Below are 27,241 nucleotides of genomic sequence, written 5' to 3' on the forward strand. Positions count from 1 at the left end.
TAGCAGAGTTGCCGAACAAACTTTAATCAGTTACACAGTTCTATTACAAGAATATAAAAAAATCCTAGGATTTTAAAACATTATGAATAGTCTTCCAAAGATATTGTTAAGGATCAATGTAGCTCACTACTGGAGTAAAGGATCTTGAATAACCCTGGTTCATCTTTGAAAACATCTGCTTGAGGGTTAATTACTCATGTAGTTTGAAAGCAAAATTGAATTCACAACAGGAGATCAATAAGAAGGCCTTTATGATCATCTGGGCTATGTATGATAGTTTATTGGGAATTTGACATAATTATGAGAATCAGAAATTCTAAGCAGGTGACACTTAAAAGGTTTTTTTAATATAATATGGAATAATGGAAGTATTTGCATATAAATGATCAGAACATCAATATGGATCCATAAATGTCGGCAGCCTATTAGAAATACTATCAAAGCTATTAAAGATACTTAATATAAGGTATTTCTAGTTTCTAAGCTGTGTCAAGGACAAAAATGCCAAAAGGAACATATTATTAGATCATTTCATCCAAAAGTCTAGAACCCCAAGAACATAAAATAAGCTTCAACATGTTAGTGGTCAACAATGCAGATAAAAAAGGTATCACTTCTAGAGCATGTAACTTTTAACTTGTTCAGGAAAAGTTGTTCAGGAATTAATGTTAGTAACAAATATCTGGGTTTCATAGAATTTTAGTACAATATACAAAAGGCACAAAGAGAAAACAAAAGGCAGGTAAGCAGTACACTGGATAGAGTGCTGAGTCTGGAATCAGAGAGACTCATTTTCATGAATTCAAATACAACCTCAGACACTTACTAGTTGTATGACCCTAAGCAAGTTATTTCACAATCTGCCTCAGCTTCCTCATCAGTAAAATGAGCTACAGAAGGAAACAGCAAAACCACTCCAGTATCTTTGCCAAGAAAAACTCCAGATGGGTCACTAAGAGTGGGGCAGAACTGAAAATGACTGATAAGAATGCAAAAGACTACAACAACAAGCATTTTATCCATAATGCAGGTGGGGGGCAGGGAGGACAAAAGAACAAGAAGGTAGGACCTGCTTCAGACACTTACCAGTTGTATGTCTCTGGGCAAGTCTCTTAACTAATCTGCCTCAATTTCCTCATCTGTAAAATGGGGGTAATGATAGCCTGTCCCTTCTAGGGTTGCTGTATCAGATAACATAGGTGAAGCTCTTTGCAAAGCTTTGAGGGCTATATAAATGTCAGCTAGCAGAACAATCAGATACTGTCTTCCTTCTGACCATAAACCATGCTATGAATGATCTAGTGTCTTATTCCCATAACTGCCCCACGGGCTTTGGGCTGGGGGGGGAGGGGCACGTGTGTGGAAAGCAAGGTTGAAGTCTAAGAGGAAAAACCACATTGAGGATTAACCTGACAAGAATCAGATTCAGCTGTGCTATGTTGTCAATGCTGAAACACTGTGTGTGCCTCCCTGACATGGGAGGAAAAATCATATTGACATTAGTCCATTGAGAAACAGGTTTGAATACACTGTGGTGTTGCCATTCTGTAGCCAGAAACCACACATGGCTCTTTGCCCATTCTGCCATAGTGCCTAGGTGACTTGCTGATAGGGGAGAGGAAGCCATACAAAAGCTAAGAGACTCTCACAGCATCTAGACCAACCAGAAATCCTGCTTGCTGTCAAATCATGGTTCTGGAAAAGGTGATAGGAAGGATGTCTTTGTATAACATACCCTTCCATGTAATGAACATAATGTGCAAGTCATGCCACCATTAACCTGGATGGTGTGGTACTCTTCAAAATCAAAGGACAACTATTGTAAACTATATAAAAGGTCATAGAGAATTGATAAAAGTACTGTGGAACTACTAAAGACTTTTCAAAAAAGATCAATAAAACAGAGTAGATGAACAAAAATCAGAAAGCAACTAAACTCAGTAACCTACTACTGTTTGATAAACTCAAGAATGTAAACTGCGGGCAGTTAGGAGGCACAGTGGATAGAGCACTGGCTTTAGAGTCAGGAGATCTGGGTTCAAATCCCAGCCTCAGACACTTATTAGTTGTGTGACCTTAGGCAAGTCACTCAACCCCATTGCTCCAAAAAAACAAACAAACAAAGAACTCAAACTGTATGGGACAAAACTTTAGTAAGAACTTCTAGGGAAATTAGAAATTGATTTTAGACCACTATTTTACACTATATACAATAATAAGATCCAATGAATATGTCAACTAAATATAAAAGGAAATATAATTTTAAATGGTTAACTAGATCAAAGAAATACCATAAACAGAATATATTTTAGTTATAACAATGCATTTAACAATCTCTAATATTATCTCTATAGACTAGATAAAGAGATTAGGGAGAAAAAATAATTCAGCTTGATGGACTTAGAACTGACTGAATAAGGAGGCCTAAAGAGCAACCATTAAGTTCTGTCAGCTTTCAGGGATATCCATAATAAAATCTCCTAGGTATGCACAGTTCCCTTCTTAGTCCTGAGCTGTTCAACAATTTTTATCAATGATTTTATATGTACCATATTTCCCATGTATTTGACACTCCCATGTATAAATTTGGGACATGAAATTTGAAAAAAAAAAGTATTACATAAAGTTATTGAACTCAAGTTTTATTCATCATAAAATTCAAGGACCTTCTGCTCACAACTTTCAGGTATATTTTGGACAAGTCTGGTGCAATCCATACACTTAGTCCATTCTGTTTCTTGAATCCGAAGCACCAGTTATGTCCTCCTTTGAAATCAGTCACTTCTTTTTCATCGGCAATTCTGTCCTTCTTACTGAACAATCTTTGTGGACACAGGAATTCCAATGACCCTTTCCTCCTCAACCATCTCTGATTCCCTCTCAAACTCAGGCCATTTGACTGCCTTGCCTCTCATGGCCTCCTGCTGGGGCATTTTCATTCAGGTTTCTTCTTCCCATCCTCAGATTTTTTTCTCAGTTGGAGGAGGATCAGACTGATATTCGTATGGTTATCTATCCATTCACTTTTGCAAACCCAATCCCTTTGAATTTGAATTCAGCACTGGAAAAAAAACTTCTCTGAGCCATTTCTGGGCAGAACATGGCAAAACTTCACCTAATGTTCCAGTAACAAATGCTAAACAATAAGTATAAAGACAACAAGCATGAAAAAGTGGGAAAAGCAAGTCAAAAATTCTACAACCACTGTATAAAATGCTCCCAGTTTTTAAACCCCAAATTTTGAGGGAAAGGGCGCATATTAAACATAGAGAAATATGTTTATATGACATTTGGTTTTTTTAGGATTTTGAATCTGACCTCACATCTGAAAGAAACTCTGCCTTTATATCAGCAGATAAGTAGATAGACCTTATACAATGACGGTAAGGAAAGTGTATGTGCTCTATTTACTCCCTAGAAACATCTTTAGGAAACCCGGCTAGAGCTCAGTAGCTTTCCATGAGTCCAATTTTAAAGGATGATAGGAATCTCACAACATGATGAGACAAATACTTGATTCTAAGAGACAGAGCAGGGAGAGAGGAGGGAAGAAATGGCGGTCTGAGACTGGGACTGAACATCCTGTTAGTTCAGCTGCTGTAGGGAGGCACAGTTCTCTAACTTTCACAGTTCCCTGCTGACACTATCATGAATGCCCTTGGTCTTGAATACCATGTAGGTACAATCAATATACAGGAAAAAACTAATTACCATAAAACTGAACCACTATATTCAATTTAGGCTTCTTGAAGTCTATTTTCATTTTGTTTCTATTAGCTTGGCAAATTAAAAAGTCAGTCCTGTAGAAGTGTTGTTCTTCCTACAAAATGTGTAAATTCTGTCCCAGTTTAGCCCCACACTACTCTGTCTTCCCACCTGCTTTTACTGATCTCCTCCCACTAAGCATGGAACACAATCATTTGCCAATAAAACTAGTATTTCTCTACAAATACATATTCCCATGAAACCAAACAAAAATGGATAGTGTGCAGAAGCCAAGAGAATTAACTTTCTTTTAGGACCACAGATAGATTTTCATTAGCACAGTTTTCTGAAATCCTTTAGGTCTATGCTGATTTCTTTTAGGCCTGGAGCAAATGAACACATACTTATTTTCATGGCTGATTTAAACCTGTGAATTTCTCCCAGTTCAATTTCCTTTCCTCACTGAAGCAATCATCATGGCAAGAATGTTGGGAGATAACAAAATTTTCAGATAAGCATATACTTTTAAAATCATCTCTTGCTTTTGGGTTTATGTGACTCCTATGTATTGCCTCATCAATAACTACAAATATCTTACTAACCTTTTTCATAGTTGACATAATCATCTTTTTCATGACACAATCTTAATAAAATATTAAGCTCTTCAAAAATAAAAACTCTACATCTTAAAGGACATAAGATATATATTAGATAATATACAATGGATGAATGGCTGAAGTTGTGTTGAGCTCATGTGTTCTAGTTATAATTATACAAAATATGGTCATTGGTTCTATCCCAATGGAAATAAGCAGTTCAAATTTGAATAAAGTAACCATTGCCCAAGATTTATTATTAACTCTAATCAGAAGCTTGATATATAAACTAAGAACTAGAAGGAACCTCAGTGGCCTCCAGGTCAAATGATATAGAATAAGAATCTCTTTGAAAATATTCATGTTGAGAGTCATCCACCCTATTGAAGACCTTTTGGTGTAGGGCAGGGTAAGCTATAAGCCCTTGCCTCTGGAGGCAACCAATTGGACATTCTAATTGTGAGGAAGTTTCTCTTTACTTTGAACCAAAACTTGAATTCCTGAAATTTCAGTTCATTGTTCCTATATAACATATGTAACACAGATGACCCTGACCTCCCCTATATGAAGACCAGTCAGTTACCTTTCATTCCTTCCCCACAGTTCTCCAGTACCCAATTTGGGAGATATCCAGGCTCTCTGCAAATGACTCCATCTCCCACTAATGCTATTCCCTCAGTAGTAGGAGTGGGTCCCTTGTACCCCTGTTCCATTTAATTACTGATGGTGGGATTAGCTTGTAACAGGAATGTTTATTTCAAAAAATATAAATATAAAAAATGTAAATTTACTCCTCCAGCACATGAATTTAGCTCCCAACCACATAACCCTAAATCCCACCTTGTACCATCTCAGTCTCTGTTTAACAGAAAGGTTTTGTGTGTGTGTGTGTGTGTGTGTGTGTGTGTATTTCTCTTAGAGCTAGATAATAATATTTACCAGAACACCCTTCTTGAAGGGAGAGTAAAAAAGAGTAGAGTAGAGCAGAAAATGAGAAAACTTTCTAGCTCTACTGGAATTAGTTTATAATGACAGAATCATCACAGTCTAGCTTTATTCTTTAGTTTAAAGTATGTGAATTTTCAAAAAACAGAAAAGAAAAAATGACATATCAGCAATCAACAAACATCTATTAAACATATGTATCAGATACTTCTTCATTATCACACAATATTTTCATATGAACACTTTCTCCAACACTTTCTTAAATCTAGATAATCAACAAAATAAATCAAGCCCCAGATTCAGTTCATGATCTTTCTCTCTCTCTCGATCTCTCTCTCTCTCTCTCTCTCTCTCTCTCTCACACACACACACACACACACACACACACATACACACACACACCTTTTCTGCCTGTTACTCCTATAAAGAAGGAAAACAAATTTTCAATGTACCAATCATGCTCTCCTATCTCAGTAAGAAAACTGGTTCTATGTTCTCTGAAGAAAAGTAATTACATAATTCAATCTCTTACATATGAGAATATACATTCCATATACCGATTAGTTGACTAAAGTAAACAAAGATTTTATTTATAGCAATAATAGTTTTTTAAAACAATAAAAAATAAATCACTGTTCTAATTGATTTATACTAAGGATCATATTATAGACCTCATATGGATAATGATATAGAGTACATCCTCCTACCATAAAATGGAAAGCCTACAGTATGGGTGTTATATTGTTCTTGTTCTTTGGCATCAACATTATTTAAGCATTCTCTGGAAGCAAGATATGTTAATTATGGTAGGAACATAACCTCTTACTCCCTGCCTAGTTTTTCCTTAAAAGATAGTGGAACTGTTCTTAAGATCTGATTGACTCAGGAGACTCAGTACAGACTACTGACCACTCCCTAGTCACTTGAGCACAAAAGACTCATGAGGTATTCCAATTCAGAAGCAGAGGAGTTTCCATTAGCTAAATCAACTCATGGTGCATTTAATATATATCCTTGTAGGAATAGGAAACTATTAAAGAACATTTCTTATTTCATTATAATATTGGACCTACACTACCAAGAGATTGACTCTAGCTGAGCTGAGCTTAGCTTAAAAGATTGGGGAAAGATTTAGTAAAAATTAAATTACTTTAAATAACTGAGTTGACTCTAAACCCTTAAATAAGAAAACATATTATCTAAGAATTTAATCTATCAATGCTGGCTTAAACCATAGTCTAAAAGAAAAGACTGTTTTGAAACCCTCTAAAAGAAAGTTATTTGAGGGCTAAATATGAAGAAATATTATATTAGAAATTTTAAAAATTTGTTGGATTACCTAATTATTTCATTTAAATAGTGCCACAACTTAAATTTCATTTCAGAGATTATAAAAATGACTAAATAAGAATCGAAAAACACTTTCAAAAGATAATCATAGTCTTATGAAAAGTCCATAGTTGATTTATGATAATAATTGTATTGCTAATCAGAAACAAAATACTTAAAGCTATTATAACTATATTATCTTAGAAATGAAGTACTATATATTACAATATTCTATTTTTACAATTTCTAAAGTAATTCTAAAATAGTTGTGTTAGTGAACCTTGGGAAAGAGCCAATTTTTTAAAAAATGTGCCTCAAAAAATTCAGAGGAATCATTAAAGTAACAACAAAAGTAAATAACAGACTTAATGTTATTCTTCCTACCTTTAATGTGATCCTATAATGACCAACACTGCTTGCTTTTATCCATTTTCTTGAATGGGGATTACCCAGGAATTCTACATGATAAGATTCAGCATTTCCATCCAAGTCACAGGTCACATATTCCCCCATTACAGGATCAAGACAAAGTAAACCTGGCCAACTTTCAAGGGAAAAAATATTTTAATTGTTTAGAAATTATTCTTTTCAGAATGCATATACTATTTTGATTAATCTCCTTTGAGTACTAAAGTTTTTTCACTAAGTTTAAAAGTATCTTTATCAATATCTTTTAAAATATAAAGATTTATTTGGTAATATATGTTTTATTGATTTGGGATAAATACAATTTTCCTAAAAATGAGAATCATCACAACAATTAGCATTAAAAGTTCAAGAATTTGAAGCACACTGAAACTTTCTTATGATACCATTATAAAAGGAAATTCAATCTAAAATAACACATATATCATATCCTGGCCAACAGGCAGAATAGTGAATAGAATATTGGCCCTGGAGTTAAGAAAACTTAAGTTTGCTCCTGCCTCAACTATTTCCTTAGTTATGTGACTGAGTCAGTAATTTCTCTCAACTTCTAGTTCCTCATCTGTAAAACAGGGATTTTAACATTCTTTTTCAAAGAATTTTTATGAGAATCAAATTGAATAACATGCCTTAAGTCTGAAAATTTTAAAATATTATACAAATGGTAGTTAGTATTATCATCATCATAATCATTATTTCCTAGGAACAGTCTAGAATCCCTAGCAACTTTTATTTATTAATCTTTGGGAAAGATCATGGCTTTTACATAGAACTGAGATATCTTGCTCCTAATGGAAGAACTCATTCAATTTGCATTGCCTGATATATACTATTCTGTATAACTTCTCTGATCTCTGTCAGCAATCTCCTTAGATAAAGGGGCTTATTTACTCTTCAGTTTCTGTGACTATCTTTTGTATAAGTAACATATAATGGGAAAGGATCAAGCTTTGCATAGAAGTGTACAATAGTCTTTCCCCCTTAACAGATAGTGAAAAGGAAAGAAGCTTGAACTTATCATTTCATCTAGATTAACAATTTTTAGTGGAGAAGACAATTATAATTCAAATTTGGTAAACCCTCTCCTGACCCTTTTCAGGTAATAATTAAAGTCCTCCTTGGAGAGGGATGGGTGAGATTCTAGAGATAGCTAGATGTATTTAGACAAGCCTTGTGTATACACCTAGCCTACATCAGTAACAAACACACACTTTACATATATAAACTCTTTGTGAATTTTCTGCTAATTCCCTGGCCTGACCATGTTGAAAACTTACTAGATACATCAGGTTAGCTTTAGAAACTCTACTGATCACTCTGCTGTCTAATTTATTGTTCAAATAATTAAGCAGGAGGTAGAAGCAGTTATAGAGTTTAAAAGCTCATGGAACAGATAGAAATTTCAATTTGATAAAATCAGAAGATTATCTAAAATCTACACAACTGGTCAAATGAGGTTATTATTAACTCTGTTACTAACTAGTCATTCAAGTTGGAGACAATCCAAACCTCTTGGTAACTCAGTTTTTCATATGTAAAATGAGATAATAACTGATACAGCCTAGTCACAAAATGCTATCATTCTTTAATGGTTCTTAGGAGTGAAAAAACGGAAAGATTCAATGCCTATTGTTTTTAATCATCAATAGGACAAATAGGCCAAAATGAATAGATAAAAACTAACTCAAAAAATATTTACTATATGCCTCCTATGTATGTGCTAGGAAATGTACTAGGAAGTGGGGACATCGAAAAAAAAAAAACCAAAAGAAACAATTCTTACTTGCCAGTAACTTAAATGCTCTTGGGAAAGACAATAAAGAATCTAAGATGATAGAAATTCTCAGTTCATATATAATGGGGACTTTCCAAAAAAGAACACCACAGCTGTAGACATTTAGATGGTACAATAGACAGATCAGAAAAGCCTTAAGTCCTGCCCTGTCTTCAAATTCAGATTTTGACACTTCCTAGCTTTGTGACCCTGGACTAATCACTTATTCACTGTCTTACTCAGTTTCCTTAACTATAAAATTTGGATAATAAGCATTACCCTTCAGAGTTCTCAAGAGGATCAAAGGAGATGGTATTTTCTAAATGACCTAATCCTTCCTGATGATTACTATGTTTCATCCTTCCCTGCCCTCCTTTGCCTAGAGCCTTGGTGAGCCTTCTAGAAATTTGTGATTGTACCTGAGAAGGGGAAAAGGGGGACTGTCTCTGATTTGGGCTACACTTGGGCTGTCTTCCTTTGACTATGTCTGGTTGCCAAAGAATGTGATGGAGTCTCACTTTCTCTTCCAAAGAGCAGGGTGACCTGGCCCTTAACAAATTATATTCTTTCCTAGATCTCAGCTAGTCTAAGGCAATTCCCATCCAATGACTAAGGCTAGGTAAGAATTGAGACAAAAAAATGATTCAATTTACCATCACAAAGATATCAGTCTGAGAGAGGAAAACACTCTAGTTTCTAGCCACAGATAACAGTTGCTATTTACATTCAGAGTCACCAAAGCATAAATAATGAACCACCTAGGCTGGGGTTAGGACTATATTTGGCCATTCAATGAAAACCAGAGTAATTTAGGTTTTAAGGAGGAGTAGCTCAATTTAAAACACAGTAGACTTCTAAAAGCCTATCTGCTCAGAGCTATATTTCAGGAAATCTTTAAGACTGAAGGTCAACTAGAAGAACCAAACAAATGAAAAATCTTGAATGGTGCAAGGTAGAAATTAATATAAGACTTGTAAACAGAAAAAGGTGCCAATAAAAGTAGTACACAGATTGCCTACAGAAAAAAATTTCTGTGCTTTAATCTGTAAGACACATAGTGGTTAAGTTTAACAATTCTAATGATGAATAAATTCTGCAATAAACCCAGAAAAAGAACTTCAAAAAATGTAAGATGATTCTATACCCAACATAAATTCTAGATGAAAATGGAATAATGTATTCCAAAAGAGTGAAGTATTATAAGTTGCAATTCAAGATGATATACCATGCAAATCTGTAGGGCAACTTCAAATAACTTTTATTTAATGTTCAAATTTTATTGAAAAAAAAGTGAACATTAAATAAAAGAGTTATTTGAAATAGTCCTACAAAGAAAACTAGATGTGAGCAGATTATTTGCTTCCTAAACACTTAGATAACAGAAATTCAAGGAAGGTAAACAAATTAGCAATCAAGGGAAGTACAAATAATGAAACAAAATATCACAGAAAAAAAGGAAAAATTTAGGAAAAAGATCCGTACATGGTTAAACACAATTTTTTTAATGAGAACAGAGGGATCCTTAAATTTCTTTTTAAAAACATACCAAGAAACAAGGGTGAAAGCAAAAATTAAAAAGAAGAGATGATGAAGGAATAGGTCTTAATCATAGCTCAAGACTCATAATGCTATGACCACAGTGGAGAAAGTGAGGAGGAGCAGGAAAAGAATAGAAAAAGGTATTTTGGTAGTGGCACAGGTTTCCACTGATGATTACATGAGTAAGAAAGAAGTTCTGTGAAGAAAGGAAGAGATCTTATGCTGAGTGTGGTTTAGGGATTTGAGGTCAGAAAAAGACCACTTTTCCCAGATCAGGAGGAAAGGAATTAGAATTCCCTGGGGGAGTGGAGGGGAATAACCACATAAGAGAGTAGAAGGTACCATTCTAGGAAGGAGATACTGAGGAAAGTGAAGGAAAAAAGATAATCGGGGGAGGGGGGATATAGATCAGTGGTAGGCCACATAAATGTAGTTGGATGGAAGGGGAAATTCTACCATGAGACAGTGAGTTCTCTGTCCACTTGCAGGAATTAGCTTTGCTCTAGGAGTAAGGCACCTTGGAAAAGTTAAATTCACTAGGCAGGTTCTACAAGGCAATGACAGAAACTGTATTCAGGGAGAGTCCAGAAGGGATACCTTGGAAGTTATGACTCAAAAAAATAGAGAGAAAAGAGAGAAACCAGAAAATTGTAATGGTCAAGAAGGAGGATCATGAACCAGAGAGGACGGAGATAGAAATAGAGGATGGAAAATGAAAAGTGAGAGAAGAAACCCTCTCTCAAAAGGGGGTGCAAAAATGAAATTAAAAAGATAATGAAGAAGAGAGAATATATTTGACTGAAAGAAAAAAAATGGGAAAGTGGAGGATCAAAAAACCAGATTAAGGACAAGAAATAAAAGGAAAGTAATAAGTAAAACCCCAAAGAAAAAGGAATTAATGAGAGAAGGAGACTGGGGAGGAGGGTAAGAGAGCTATTGGGAATAATAACTTTAGGAATATAGTACTGTGCTTACAACAAGAGGGAAAATCATAACTTAAAAAATATTAGAGACAAATGGAAAATTATAGAAACATAATTTCTATTTATAAATGTGAATAGAATAAAAATTCAATAAAAAGAAAAAGATTGATAGACAGGATAAGAATATACTCTGTGGCTTAGAAGAAACATAAATAACAAAGCCACCCAAATAAAACTAAAGGGATGGGAAAAATTTACTACACTTCAAGTGAATCCAAAAAAGACAGAGTTGCAATGATGCTGTTTGATAATGTAAAAATAAACATTCAAAAAATTAAAAAAGGAATAAATGTTGAAACTATATTGTGATAAAAGGAACCAAGATGACAAACCAAATATTAGTAATAAACTTACACACTCTTAATACCTTAGCATCCAAATTCATAAAGTTAACATTTACTAAACTAGAAGAAGGTACATACAATAGCATAATATTGATAGGAAACCTCAATGTTACTCTCTCAATTTTGAGACTAACAGATATAGAAACAAAAGTGAAAATATGGAACCGAAGAAAGTGCTATAAAGATTAGAGTTAAAAGATTTATGGCATATTCTAAATAGGATGGCAAAAGAAAATAAGCATCTCTCAGTACCACATGGAACATTTTAAAAAATTAACAATGACGCAAGGACAATTGACAAGAAACTCAGAAGTATTACAAGCAAAGGTAAAAAGGAGAAATAGCTAATACTTCTTTTATAGATCATAAAAACATTAAAAATAGATTTTGGCTCAGGAACCACAAACACTGACCCAAATGGAGATTTAATAATGAAATCCTAAATAATAAGAGTAGGTTAAAGAACAAATCCGTGATTATATGGAAGAAATTTATAATGGTAAAACATTATAAGAAAATTTCTGGGAGGCAGTTAAAGCAATACTCAGGTGGAAAAAAACATCTCTCTAAAATACATTAACAAAATAGGGAAAAGACAGGAATATTGGCTTGAATATACATTTAAAAATCAGAATGAATAAACCTAAATAAGTAAAAAAAAGCATTAAAAATTAGAAGAGAAAGAGACAAATTACAAACCAAGAAAAACACAGAAATGATAAATAAAACTAAAAACTAGTTCTTTCCAAAGACTAATAAAATTAAGTCTCTAACTAATTATATTAAAAAGAAGAGGGAAGAAAATCAAATTAATAAAATAACAAATGAACTAGGTGAAATCATAACAAAAACAAGAAATAAGAATTATTAGAACATATTGTGCACCATTATTTAGTAACAAAGCTGAAAACACAAAAAGAAATAGAATGCCAGGGGTGGCTAGGTGGCGCAGTGGATGAAGCACTGGCCCTGGAGTCAGGAGTACCTGGGTCCAAATCCGGTCTCAGACACTTAATAATTACCTAGCTGTGTGGCCTTGGGCAAAAACAAACAAACAAACAAACAAGAAATAGAATGCCTTCAAAAATATAAAATATTCAGTCTATCAAAAGGAAAGTAAAAAGTAGGTACCTTTTTTCTTTCTTTTTGATGAATACAAAATCAGTCTTATTTTTAAATCCTTACATTAGGCATTTGGCAAGTACAAGGTTCTATTCCAAATGCTCAAAGAATCTATTACACCATGCAAGATAACAAAATTTCATTTTAATCCTGCTTTCTTAACAACCTGGTCATTGACCCCACAGTCTCACCTTAACTACATAACTATAGAGCACGCATAAAAATGTGTACTCTAAAACTTTGAAGGCTGAGAGTAATTATTTATATTATATGTTCTTTTAATTAGATTTCCACAGTGTATGTAAAATATGATTCAACTTATAGATGATTGGGTATGATATGTGATACAATAGATCTGTTCAAAAATATTATATAAAATTATGTACTCGTGTCTTTCTCATACCACCTACAATAATAATGGCTCACATTTACTAAGGAGTTTAGACAGTTTGGGAAAGTTTGATTTATTCTCATGTGAGAAAACCAGGTTTCATTAGTAAGTCTCCAAAACAAATATTCTTTCCAGGCACTTATGAAATAAAGAGTAATGATCTGTTTAGATTTACTATTCACTCAGTAGTTCAACCCCTAAGTAAAATAAAACAAAATAGAAACATTTAAGTATAGTAAATTTCCTTTATCTTGTAAGACTGTTAAAAATATTTTTGTTTTCTTTTAAGGAAATGCCTATAATATTCAACTTTATTCTTTTAAAAAATAAAGATTAATGGTTCAACATTTTGGGGGGGGCTTTAATCTGAGTCCTTCTGTTTTTTGACTTTATCTGGATAAAAGTGAAAACCTTTTCCATGCTACATGCTTTTAAATGACACAGTGTAGTGTATGCAGTAAATTAGAGAAGGAACTACAAAGCTTTTTCAATGGTAGAAAGTTTCATTGAGGCTTCAGAAGATATTCTACAGATGTCTGAATTCATTGTGTTTTCATTTTGAAATGTTTAAACATAGTGTTTCCAAGAGAAGTGACAGGGGAAAATTATCTATTTTTAATTTTCTTGAGTATTTATTTCTTCTCTCATTTAGAAGTGCTCTGTGTATTTCTGGAAAAATAATTTTTTCATATTTTGAAACATATAAATACTATTTGAACACAGTGAGAAAAGGGGAAATCTTATCATACATAAAAGAAATAATATTTTCTGGCATGTTGAGAAAAATCATATATATAAATAGCAGTTATTATCAGCAAATTTCATCACTATGACAAGTCTTTATATTTTAGTTAGGAAGGAAGCAAACATTTTTAAGTCCCTAATATTTTACATAAGTGCTTTTCAAATATTATCTCATTTGATCCTCAAGATAACCCTAAGTGGTAGTTATTATTGTTATCCCCATTTTACAGCTGAGGAAACTGAGGCAAAGAATAACTGACTCTCCTTGAGGCCAGATTTGAACTTAGTTCTTCCTGACTCCAGGTACTAGAACTCTCTCCACTATACACCTAACTGCCTGGGACAGATTAGAATACATTCTAATCAATTAATTCACCTCAAATTTTTCATTCTTGGAGAGAACTAGTACACAATAATACTATTCTAAATACAATGAAGTATTTTTATTTTTGTATCATTCCTAAAACATGAACTGAAGTAAAAATACTTAGTAAATATCATTTAAAAAACTTCCATTTGACTTTGCTGTTTCCTCAATCATCATCTATCTTTACTACCTTCCACAGTAAGATTTCTAGAAAATATCATTTCTAGTCATTGTCTCCATTTCCTTGCAGTTCACTCATTTCACAATCCCTTACAATCAAATTTCTGATTCCATCACTCCCCTGGAGATGCCTCCCCAATGTTATGAAAGCTCTTGATCGCTAAACCCTATATTTTCCATTCTTTTCTCAACCTTGATCTCTGAATCTTGTGAAACTTTTAGCCATTCTTTCCTCCTGGGTATTCTCTCCTCCCTAAATTTTCATGTGATAATACTCCTTTCTGGTCCTCTCTCTCTCTCTCTCTCTCTCTCTCTCTCTCTCTCTCTCTCTCTCTCTCCCAGTTTACCCTCCCCATCTGTGTCCCTGTCAGATCATCCTAAACACAAGGGTTTCTCAAATCTCTATTCAAAGCCTCTTCTACTCTCTTCTTCCTCCCTGCTCCCCAGATTATCATTACTAAATCCCCAAATGTACAAATCCAGTTTCTGAATTTCATTCATTATATACTCCCTCAAATCAAATTTTCTATCAGAGGTAAGCTAGCTGGGACAATTGCATCATACCCTGGGGGAACAGGACCATTGGACTTATCTTCAGGTAATACCCGGGCTATGCTCTACACATGTCAATGCCTCCTCTAAACTGTTCTCTATTTGTAGAGTGAATCATAATTCTCTAAATTAGCTAGGTCTATAAGCTCGAATTCATCCTTGACTCTGTGCTTTCCCTCACCCCTTAAACTAATTGGTTGTCATGTCTTGATTTTACCTCTACAATGTCTTTCACATGTCTTCATTTACCCAGTTTCCCTGTCACTTCAAGACTTCATCACTTGTAGTATGGTCCATTGTAATAGCTTCCTAATTTCCCATTCTACATTCTACCGATCATATCTGGTAAAATGATCTTACTAAAATATGATTGGATCATCCCCTTTCAAAGATTCTGTTGTGTAGCTTTTATAGCCCTTTACAATCTGGTTCTACAATACTTTTCCAGGTAATTTCCTATTATTCATCTTCCCTTGTCATTCACTCCATATTTCAGCCAGATTGGCTTTCTTGCTCTCCTCTGAACCTTGAACATGGTTTTCTACTTGGAAGCATTTGCAGCAAAGGCACTCCTGCAGGCCTCTAAGTCCCTCCTCTTAGAATACTTAGCTCTAGGCTCAACTCAAGTGCCGATTTAAGGAAGTCAATCTTCATTCTACTATTTGTTAGTGTTTTCACCCTCCTAAATTAATTTTATTATTAATCTGTCTAGATGTTGGATCTTCTAAATACAATCTGTTTCTAGAAAGTAAGAACTAGTTTTCATTGTTTCATTTGTATTGCTAATCTTTAGAAGAATTTTTAACAAAAAATATTAAATTGTATTTTCAATTCCAAATTCTCTCCCTCTCTTTGTCCCATCCACTTAGGACAAAAAAAGTCCACTACAACCATGCATTGTTATGAAAAAAATAAATTCTCACTTAATCACCTCAAGGAAAGGGAAAAGAAAAGGGGAAGGAAAAAAACTAAGCTACTTTGACTCCCTCACTTCTTTTTCTGTAGGTAGCCAGAATGCTTCATAATGAATCCTTCAGAGCTGATTGGTCATTGTGTTGATCAGAGTCCATACTCTTTCAAAACTGATTGCATGTTACCAGATATTTCTAAAAGGTTTGTTGATCCCCAAGCATGAGTGCTGAGCCTAGGTAGGGGAGTGGATAGAGATTTCCGAGGTTTGTCCTCTGTCCCAGGAACAGGACTCTGGGGTTCTGACCACATTCAGATCCTGATCACAGTCTAGGGCCCCATAGAACAGCAGGGCCCCGTGGCAGATGGATGCACTTGTGGTCATTCACAGACCAGGAGGGAAGACAGAGCCTCACACATGGAGATCCTTGTGAGGTGTGGGTGTCCCAATAATACTCAAAAGCTCAGGAAGCACCCCCAAACCAGGCACAGGCTGGGGAAATGAGTAAACAGAGAAAAAGGAGGAACACCATAGAGAAATACTTTGGCTATGATCCCAAGAAGGATCAAAATACTCAATATGAAGATGAAGATGTACAAGCTCCTGCATCTAAAGACTCCAAGAAAAACAGAAATTGGGCTCAGGCTATGACAGAGCTCAAAAAAGACTTTGAAAATCAAGTGAGGGAAATAGAAGAAAAATTGGGAAAGAAATGAGAGAGATGCAGGAAAAACATGAAAATGAAGTCAGCAGCTTAGTCAAGGAGATGCAAAAAAATGCTGAAGAAAATAACATGTTAAAAACCAGCGTAAGTCAAATGGATAAAACAGTTCAAAAAGTTATAAAGGAAAAGAATATTTTAAAAAGCAGAATTGGCTAGATTGGAAAAGAGATAAGAAAGCTCTCTGAGGAAAACAAATCCTTCAGATGTAAAATGGAACTGAGAGAGGCTGCTGATTTTACGAGAAATCAAGACAATACTTCAAAACCAAAAGAATGAAAAATTAGAATAAAATGTGAAACATCTCATTGAAAAAACAACTGATATGGAAAACAGATTCAGGAAATATAAATTAAAAATTATTGGAATACCTGAAAGTCATAAGCAGGAAAGAGCCTTGACATCATTTTCAAAGAATTACTACAGGAAAATTTCCCTGTTATTCTAGAAGCAGAGGACAAAATAGAAATTGAGAGAATCCACTGATCTCCCCAAGAAAGAGAGCCAAAAAAACAACCCCCAGGAATATTATAGCCAAGTTCCAGAACTCCCAAGTCAAAGAGAAAATATTACAAGAAGCCAGAAGGACACAATTCAAATATCATGGAGCTGCAGTCAGGATCACACAGGACTTAGTAGCAACTATTTTAAAAGCTTGTAGGGCTTGGAATATAATATTCCAGAAGGCAAAAGAGTTCAGAATGCAACCAAGAATCAACTACCCAGCAAAACTGAATGTCTTCTTCCAAGGAAAACAATGGACTTTCAATGAACTAGGGGAATTTCAAATGTTCCTTTTGGAATGGCCAGAGTTGAACAGAAGGTTTGATCTTCAGATACAGGACTCAGGTGAAGCATAGAGAATAGAGGAGAAGGGGAAAATGTGAGGGACATAATGATGATGAACTGCATGTATTCCTGCATAGAAAAATGACACTGATAATATATGAACCTTCTCATTTAATAGAGCAGGTAGAAGGAGTTTTTATAGAAGAAGCACAGGAGAGAGCTGACTTTGAAGATATAATATAGTGTAAAAATGGAGTTAATGGCTAAAAGGGAAATATAATAGGAGAAAGAAAAAGGAGAGGTAGAATAAGCTAAGATATTTCATATAATAAGATTTTTCTTTATTACAATGAGCTATTGCAATGATATGGAAGGGTGGAAGGCAAGGGGGAATGAGGGAACCTTTGCGCTCATCAGAGGTGGCTATGAGAGGAAATAGCATATGTACTCAATGGGGTATAGTCATCTAGAGTAAGAAGGAGAGAAGGGGGATGGGGAAGGGGGGGATGTGAGTGACAGGATGGACTGTGGGGGGAGTGGTCAGATATAACACATTTTCCTTTATACTTCTTGCAAGGGGCTGGGATTGGATGGCCTGTCTGGGACCATAGATCCGGGTAGATGCTGGGCCTAAGGGGTGGTATGTGGACTCGGGGCCTCTGTGCCCCAGGGCCAGGGATCTGTCTGCTATGTCACTCAGCTACCCTACAGTACATTTAAGAAGAGGGGTGGGGCGGCTAGGTGGCGTAGTGGATAGAGCACCAGCCATGTAGTCAGGAGGACCTGAGTTCAAATCTGGTCTCAGACACTCAGACACACCTAGCTGTGTGGCCTTGAGCAAGCCACTTAACCCTACTACCTTGCAAAAACCTTTAAAAAAAAAGAAGAGGGACAGGGATGGCTAGGTGGTGCAATGGATAGATCATTGACCTTGGAGTCAGGAGTACCTGAGTTCAAATCTGTTCTTAGACACTTAATAATTACCTAGCCATGTGACTTTGGGCAAGTCACTTAACCCCATTGCCTTGAAAAATCTAAAAAGAAAAAAGAAAAAAAAGAAAAGAAGAGGGACAGAGTGAAAGGAGAGAAAGAAAATATAATGTATGGTAGTGGGGAAGTACGAATGGAGGGAGTTGTGATCAGCAATGGCAATGGTGGAAAAATATGGAAGTAGCTTTTGTGATGGACTTATCCTAAAGAATGTGACCTACCTGCAACAGAGCTGGAGGTGTTGGAACACAGACTGAAGCACATTATTATTATTATTATCATCATCATCATCATTATTACTTGGGGGTTGCAGGGCAAATGGGGCTGGGTGGCTTGCCTGGGGCTGCATAGCTGGGTGATTGTTGGGTGTCTGAGGCCAGATTTGAACCTGGGTGCTCCTGGCTCCAGGGCCAGTGCTCTGTCCACTGCCCCACCTAGCCACCCCTATTATTATTATTATTATTATTTTATTTTGGGTCTTTTTTCTGGTTTTTGTAGGGCAATGGGGTTGGGGTGGCTTGCCCAGGGTCACACAGCTGGGTGATTGCTGGGTGTCTGGGGCTGGATTTGGGCTCAGGTGCTCCTGGCTCTAGAGCCGGAGCTCCATCCACTGAACCACCTGCCTGCAACTATTATTGTTATTATTATTATTATTATTATTTTCTCTTTCCTTTATTGCTCATACAGGTCTATTTTTTTTAGGGGGAGGGGGTATTATGTTTACTCTTAAACAAGAATATTTTAGTAATGTATAAAAAAAGTATTTGTACAAAAATAAGAATAAATAAAATGTAAAAGTTTTGTTGAAGTGAATAGGTCCTTTACTACATCACTGACTATCAGACCTTGAATATCTTATCAGTAATCTTTACTGGGCCATTATAAAATGAAAAAAAAGATCACATGTACATTCTACCTGATTGCTTTCTTGTGGATATTTTATTTTCCTTTTAGGGCAGCACCTATGATTTTCTTGTTAAGAAAAAACTTCTACCAAGATTTTGAGAGAGTTGTCTCAGGCAACACTTTAATACAGTCGTATTTGGACCTTAAATTCATGGTTTCTGAGACTAGCTTATGCATCACTGCCTTCATGTTTCATGCAAATACTCTCCATTTAACAAAAGAAAATGTAAAATCTTTTTTTTAATTTTCCAAAGAATACTGTTTAGGTGAGGACCAGAACCTCAGACTATTATAAATGCAGAGGGTTCAGTAGTGGAGATAATATGGGGACTTATTAGACCCCAGTGTAAATAAAGGATTAGGTTTTCCTCCACTGACAAGATTCCCACAACATACTCCTTCATCCTATAATGAGAAGTAAAAGAACAAAAACCAAGAAGCTGAATCTTTAGGCTATTGGAAAAGATTTCTAATAGATATTCTACTTTGTGAAAAAAAATTGGACTTTAAACATTATAAAGATTTTTCTCAGTCCTTTCTCATCCTTGACCTCTACAACGTTTGACTTTCCTACAACTTTCCTCCTAAATATTCCCTCCTCCCTAAATTCTATCATGTGACAATACTCCTTTCTGGCCTTCTTTCTACCAGTTTGCCCACTCCTTCTTTGGGTCCTTGTTGGATCATCCTAAACGCAAGTGTCTCTCTTGTGGGTCTCATCTGATACTAATAAGGACAAAAAGAACAAGAAGGAAAGAAGAGAAAACAACTGTAAGGTACTGAGATGAGAACTTTTAGGACCTCCCACTTTGAGAAATTTCTACAGTTTAGAAAAGGTGCTTTGAGTTAATTATCCATGTTCAAAAGAGAAAGAAATATATATACCATATGGTCATGGGCAATGGGAAGGCTATATAGGTATATTTGTGAGGAGTATCTAAGTAGCATTTGCTAGTCTAGCAGCTGTTATCCTCAAAGTTCAATTGGACTATGAATGCACACTAAAACTCTAGTGAGATACACACTAACTTATAAATAAATACCTATTTAATAAAGTGTTCAAGTCATGCCATACCTCTGGGACCACAAATGACTACCAAAGGAAGAGAGGAATGGCAGTACAAGGACTAAGTGCTTTGAGACAAGTGCTCTAAAGACAAGAATCATCTTTTCTAGTCTATAATGTCTGTTGCAGCTACTAACGCTAATTCCTTTTAGCACTTAAGATGTTTAGGTCACAAACCTTTATTATTATAAGGAAGGACAAGGATCAATTCTCCTTTGTTTCGTTTTCTATATCATTTGGTTTGATATCATTTTACTGGGGGTGGGGAGTTAAACCAAAATGATTTTCACTCACAAACCTTTTTTTTATTTTTGGTAATGGGAACAGAGGGAAAAGACAAGGAAAGTAGCAAAGTAAAGAATAAAGGCTACAAAATAGTCTATATTTGCTCAGAAAGGAATTGCTGAAAGAACAGTAGAGAAGCAGCCATGTCTAGTAAAAAGTATCCCAGAAGGAAAATTTTATCTCTCTTGTATTCTCTAATATGTCAACAAATATTTATTAAATGAAAGGAAGTGTGGTCCAGCAAAAAGGGTACTAACTTTGGCATTAGAATTCAAATCAGGGGCAGTTAGGTGGGGCAGGGGATAGAACATGGGGCCCTGGAGTCAGGAGTCAGGAGAATTCAAATCAGGTCTTGCCTCTATCTATATAAGTTATTTGGTTACTGAGCAAGTCTCCTAACCTACTGGTACCCCAAGCTCTCTAATATGATATAAATTGCAAAACATTGCTCATCTGCATTGGTAGAAGGAGGTTTCATAATGAAAATTATCCATACCAGAGAAATCACAGGCCCAAATTTAAAAAAAAGTGAATGGGACTATAATTGAATGAAGCCTCCTTGATGGTTTCAGTGAGTCTTCCTTTTTCCCAAAGCCACATCAGCAAGAGTTGCAAAATTTCCACTTCCCCAAGGTCAGGTGGTAACAAAGATTATATAGCACTGTGCTGGTTGACCCCCATATATGGAAGGATATAGAATTATTTCTCTGATAGGGTAAAATTAATTATCTCTCTTTGATAGGGTAAAACTGAATCTGCATAATTATGCAAATTGGGCTTGAAAATTCTTTGTGCTGATTGGCTAGATACTCACAGAAAGATTGTGAGCCCAGCTATCTAGCCAAAGGGTGGGCTGGGCCAGGGGGTTGGGACTGTGATAAGGGCTAGGATAAAAGGGGCTTGCACAACTCTGTACTTAGCACTCCTGGTGCTGTAACACATATTACTGAGGTTGTGCCCTCTTCTCTAGAACAGTAAATAAATGCCTTTTTTGTTCTTCAATCCACACAGGTTCTGATTTCACACAAAAGGACATAGGGAAGGGAAGAGGGAGGGAAGAGGGAGGGAAGAAGGAAGTGGTACAAAATGGGATGCTAGACTCTTAGTGCTCCAGAAAAGATTTCTAATGGCCGTCACTATCTTACTAAAATCTTGAAAATATACCTAAGAAAGCAATGAATATATAATTGGCAAAATCTAATTAACATTTCAAGATTTTTAATGGTCATAAAACACTTATCATTTTATCATATTTAGGCCTGATGTCCAAATCATTTCATCAAAAATGATTTTTTGGGGGTGGGGAGGGGGAAGATCAGGGAAGATGTTAATGGTAAGGCCTTAAATATTAGGTATTTTATATATTTATTACTTTTTCAACTTTAATCTTACCTTGGCCAATTGCGCAATTTCACCAGGACTAGACTTCCTATAGGAAGTTGTGAATAGACATATTTAAAACCACGTTTAAGAACATGAGGTTCTTCAGGAACAGAACAATTATTATGGTTTGGGTCATTGTTCATGAAGCAAAACCACGGCTCATTGAGATCAACTTGGGCAGCATCTTCACTAGATAACAACCTCCATTTTAAACAATTCTCATTCTCACACTGAACCCATATTTTATCTACATACAAGTTGTCTTCATTTGTTTCAGTTTTCTTTAATTTCTTGCAATCAAACTCTTTTTTTCTTTCCAGGAACGACATTTATCCTAGGATTTAGAAAAAAATGGGGTAGCATAAGTATAAGAAACATGATTAGCAATAATAATATTATTAACAAGCAATTTTCATTTGTTCTTTTATATTTATCATCCTTATCCTCATTCCTCCAACCTGCAAAGAATGTACTCTAAACAAGTTGTGTCCATCAACAAGAAACAAGGGTACAAGAGTACAAAATAAAAGCATTAGTCACTGAAAGCATAAGTAGCCCAACCCACTGACTTTCTCCTTCATCACTAAACCTCTATATCTAATTTAAGCATGATGAAGCAAGAAAAAATTATCAAGATTTCTTTACTTTTAATCTACTAACACCAAATACATTTTTATTACTCCATGATTTAGGAAAATCAAATGTAGAACAAACTTACCTTGCATTATACCTTGAAATTAGTCTAACTGAAATTAGCAATAAATGAGTATGGAAAAGTACATAAAATAATCATATATGGAGAGAACAGAAGGGAAATGGAATAAGCTTTTATGTAGTACCTACTGTATACCAGCTAAGCATCTCATAAATATGGCACCATTTGATCCTCACAACAACCCTGTGAATCAGGTGCTCTTCTCACTTTATTTATAGTGGAGGACACTGAGGTAAACAAAGCTTTGCCCAGGGTCATCCCCAACTAAGTGTGGGATATTGCATTTGAACTCAGGTCTTGCTGAATCAAGGCCCAGTACTCATCTATCAACTAGGCCATCTAGTCTCTTTTGGAACAACTATGAATAAATGTTAATGAAGGGGGTTTTGATATATAATTTTTTCCTGGTACTGATTTAGTCCTTTAGTAATATTAACTATCTTAATAAAATAAGAAATAAAAGCAAACTAATGCAAATAAAACACATGATAGCAAACAATTCCTTTTGCATTACCAAAATATGATTCCTTCTACATGCTTATAATTACTAGTAAATTATTTCTCCTGTGCTATGACTTTTGAACTCAGGTCAGTCTGACTCCAGGGCCACTGCTCTATCCACTGTGCCACCTAGCTGCCCCATGTCATTCATCTCATTGGAAAAAAGTAATTCTAAATATAGTGAAAAAATTGGAAGCTAAACAAAATTCTGAATTCAAATTTGCTTGGATAAAGTGATTATTCAAAATATCAATATTTCCTTTTATATGCATTTTATGATAATGGCACATAATTTCCAACCTTTATTATGAAGGAAGGGTTTTTAAGTATCCCACTCATCCTAACACTTAAAATTCAAGTAAGTGATTTTGAAAAATGGAAACTGAAGAATTAGAAAATAATATAGAGCACACAGAACCTTAACAAAAATAATCACACCCAATTTACTCAGTCTTCTAATCCTCTTTCTCTCTTGAATTAAAGAGGAAGCCTTTATTTAGTTGAAGTTCCACCATTCAACTCTTTTCGGCCAAGAAGGATAATATTACAAATTAAAACCAGCAGTACTCAGAACACGATGCAGGGGTGGGGAGGAACTAGCCCTATGTTAATAGAGACAGAAAAACCCAAGTAAGAACAAGGAATAACTAAAACATTTCTGTCTAATAGTTCAATCTCAAAGTCAGGTAGTCAGGGAAAATCAAACAGAAGGGGGGGAAGTTATTACATTTGCTAAAGAAGTTCTGTTTTTTTCAATGATTGAGTAATTATTTAAAAAGCAAAGAAAAATTGAGCAAAACATAATTCAAAATAAACTACTAATAAGGTGAATGGATATGGAGGATGGTGCTTAGAGCAAAGTTACATATAAAGCCCATAAAAATAATTGATGGGAAATGGCTTTAGGGTTAGAAAAATAGTGGTGAGTTGAAGCTGCTACATACTTTACTAGAAATTAAACTAAATATTCTTCTGTCACAGATTTACAGAATGAAATACTATTGTAATCAATATCATGAATGCTCTCACTTCTTATACACGTTTAGACTGCTTTTCCCACCCATCTCCAGCAAGTTATTTGTCATAATAATAACCATAAAAATAATGCAGTAGTATTTATATAGAACTTTAAGATTTTTAAAGATTCTTTCATTTCTCATTTGATTGGTAGCAGAAAATGAACCAAGTTGTTTAGCACCACCTCACCCAATTTCCTCACTAAAACTGGGTCTTAAGAGAGAATTCAGAACAAATTTAAGTTTTTTTTTATCAGCTTTATAACAAGTGAGGCTGGGTCACTTAATCAGGGTGTACCTTAAGTGTCTGAGGGAAAAAAGGAAACTCAGATTTAATAGCCACTACCTCTGGACCTGGAGTCAGTAACTGGGACCCTTGGAAAGGTTATATTGGGAGGCAGGAGTGGCAACAAAGGACAACAGTTCCATAAAGAGGTCATTAGTCCAGTGACAGAGTAATAGAGTTAGCATGCCAGGAAAACCTTTTCCTTTTTTTTTTCTCTTAAAGGCAGAAGTATTGAGGAACTACTGACTCCTGCAGTAGCAGGACCATTAAGCAAGTGATAGAGAAAGATCTATCCTAGCAGAGGCCTAGGCAATGCCTGAAAATGTGATGTGGACTATTCCAGTGGGGCTGTGCTGAACTCAGTGAAGAGCCAGAGAGGCAAGAAGAAGGAGGTTCTGTCTATTAAAGAACTAATATTCTATATACACTTTGGAGATTGGACTGCACTTTATAAAATATCTTCTTTTGCCCAATTTTGTTTATATCTTATCTGATTTCCAAGTTTTGTGCTTTTTGGTATTTTATGGGGCTAAGTAATTTGGTGATTTTCTTTATTTCCTAGTACATACAATTCAATAGTCCTTTTCTTAAATGCCTTAATATAGGGCTTTAGGGATATTAATTTTCACCTATGGAATGTTGTAAGCTATACACTTAGTTAAAATGTCATTTTCCTTTAATATAGTAATTTATTGTTCTTAACTATCCATTGACATTATTCCTTAGGATAATATTATTTGATTTCCATTTGTGTCTGAGTCTTTTGTTCACACTTGCACTATTGATTTCAATTTTTGACACATTATGGCCTATGGGGATATAGTTATTATTTCTGCCTTTTTGCATTAATGGATGTCCTAGGCCCGTTGTCATTTTTGTATGGGTTCCATGCAATGCTGAAAAACAGATACACTAAGACAACTATTCAATGACCACACATTTATCCTATTTAATTTTTCTAATATTCTGCTTAAATCATTAACTTCTGTCTTAGTTTTCTGTTATATTTCTATGAGTTGAGAGAAGTATGCTGAACTCTCCTGTTATTCTTCTGTTATGTATATGCATACATATATGCATTTGCATGTATAGAAACGGAAGATAAAAGATCTTGCCACTATCTACAAAAGAAGAGGTGATAGAGGAGGCCAAGGGATCTTGGGTGCTAGAGGTCAAGGAAATTTTGGAGGTTGGGATGGTTTCTAAATAGGAGACAAGAAATCACAAGGAAAGAAGATGAAGTTCAAATAGTATCTCCCCCATCCTCTTTTCCCCTGCTATTTGAATGAACTTTGGGGGTTTTATCCTGTCATTTAATCACTGACAGGACATTCTGAGGAAATTTCAAGATGAACATGCAGTCCAGAAATCATCTTGAGAAAACCTGGATGACATTTCATGGGAGAGAGCATGTTGGTTTAACTGAATGGATGTTCCATATAAACTTTTTTGCAGAGATGAGTGTTAGATATGGGAATTAACCATTTTGTCTGAGTTGACTCAAGTTTATGTTTATACCCCATGTATAAAAGCAAATTTTTCTACCAAAAAGTTCCTAACATATTTCTTCTTTATAAGCAAGTGAGAAAAAGAAGACCAGACAGAAATCAAAAGTACTACTGTATGTAGTATGGTACTTTGAACAGTGGATACTGAAATGCTAATAATTAATTGACCCAGAAAGTTTGAGGCAATTAGCTAGACTCTTTGCAGAAGGTGACATTGAAGTTATTCTAGCAATATATAGAAAACAATTTCTGAAACTGTCAAATTAAAAACATTGAATTTGACTATTTTGATAAAAACCCTGTATGCTTATCCTAGGTTACTAATGCAAGGATGCAGGAATCAATAAAATAAGGATTTTCTTCTTGAATTCCCACAAAATAAGTATACTAAGCATCTTTACTAAAGAGGAGACTACATCTGATCAGAACTCATTAGAAATTTTTCCTTTTTTGAAGGTTTTAATTGACCATTAAAAGACTTTTTGAGGGACGTGACTAGTAAAAAGAAAATAGCCAATACTAAAATGAAGTTCCACAAATAAAAGAGAGGCAAGTTGAGGTTCTTATGCTGTCACTGATATTAAATCAAATTTGCATTGAAATGGTAGTAATTAAATAATTTTTAAAAATAATTTGGGAAAGAAATATGAAATATTCTCTAAAATAATCTTAATTTTTAAAAAACTATATCAGAGAAATATGGGATTATACTGTTTTAGGAATTAGGAAGGATTTAGGGCAGATAAGGAAACTAAAGCTCAAACAAAAATGCTTGCTAATTAGAGACCTAGTTTTTGGTAGAGCTATAAATATAATTTTTTTTTTTGCAAAGCAATGCGATTAAGTGACTTGCCCAAGGTCCACAGCTAGGTAATTATTAAATGTCTATAAAAGTAATTTTTTTTAGGTTTTTGCATGGCAAATGGGGTTAAGTGGCTTGCCCAAGGCCACACAGCTAGGTAATTATTAAGTTTCTGAGGCTGGATTTGAACTCAGATACTCCTGACTCTAGGGCCAATGCTCTATCCACTGCACCACCTAGCCAACCCTATAAGTATAATTTTAAAGAAGCTTCTGTCACATACACTATAAAAACAAAGATGTAGTTTTCCACTTTCATGTACCCTTCCCTGTTAACTTCAACCTATAATTTATTTTCTATATTACA

At 35.0% G+C, this 27,241-nt stretch overlaps 1 protein-coding gene across 4 annotated transcripts in view; it reads right to left on the reverse strand.

The window, feature by feature from the left end:
• The window catches only part of ZCWPW2 (zinc finger CW-type and PWWP domain containing 2), a 475,923-nt gene that overhangs the window by 412,639 nt on the left and 36,043 nt on the right, over positions 1-27,241 (reverse strand). For all 4 annotated transcript variants that reach the window (XR_012470450.1, XM_074195633.1, XM_074195634.1 and 1 more), the window contains exons 2-3: positions 22,057-22,381; positions 6,960-7,119 (exon numbers count right to left, since the gene is read on the reverse strand). Coding sequence is in view for 3 of the 4 variants with exons in the window: in XM_074195633.1 (XP_074051734.1) it covers positions 6,960-7,119; positions 22,057-22,376 (480 nt within the window). In the remaining variant the exon portion in view is untranslated. The remainder of the gene's footprint in view (positions 1-6,959; positions 7,120-22,056; positions 22,382-27,241) is intronic.

This window comes from Macrotis lagotis, chromosome 7, assembly GCF_037893015.1.
Source record: "Macrotis lagotis isolate mMagLag1 chromosome 7, bilby.v1.9.chrom.fasta, whole genome shotgun sequence".
Taxonomy (NCBI): Eukaryota; Metazoa; Chordata; class Mammalia; order Peramelemorphia; family Peramelidae; genus Macrotis; species Macrotis lagotis.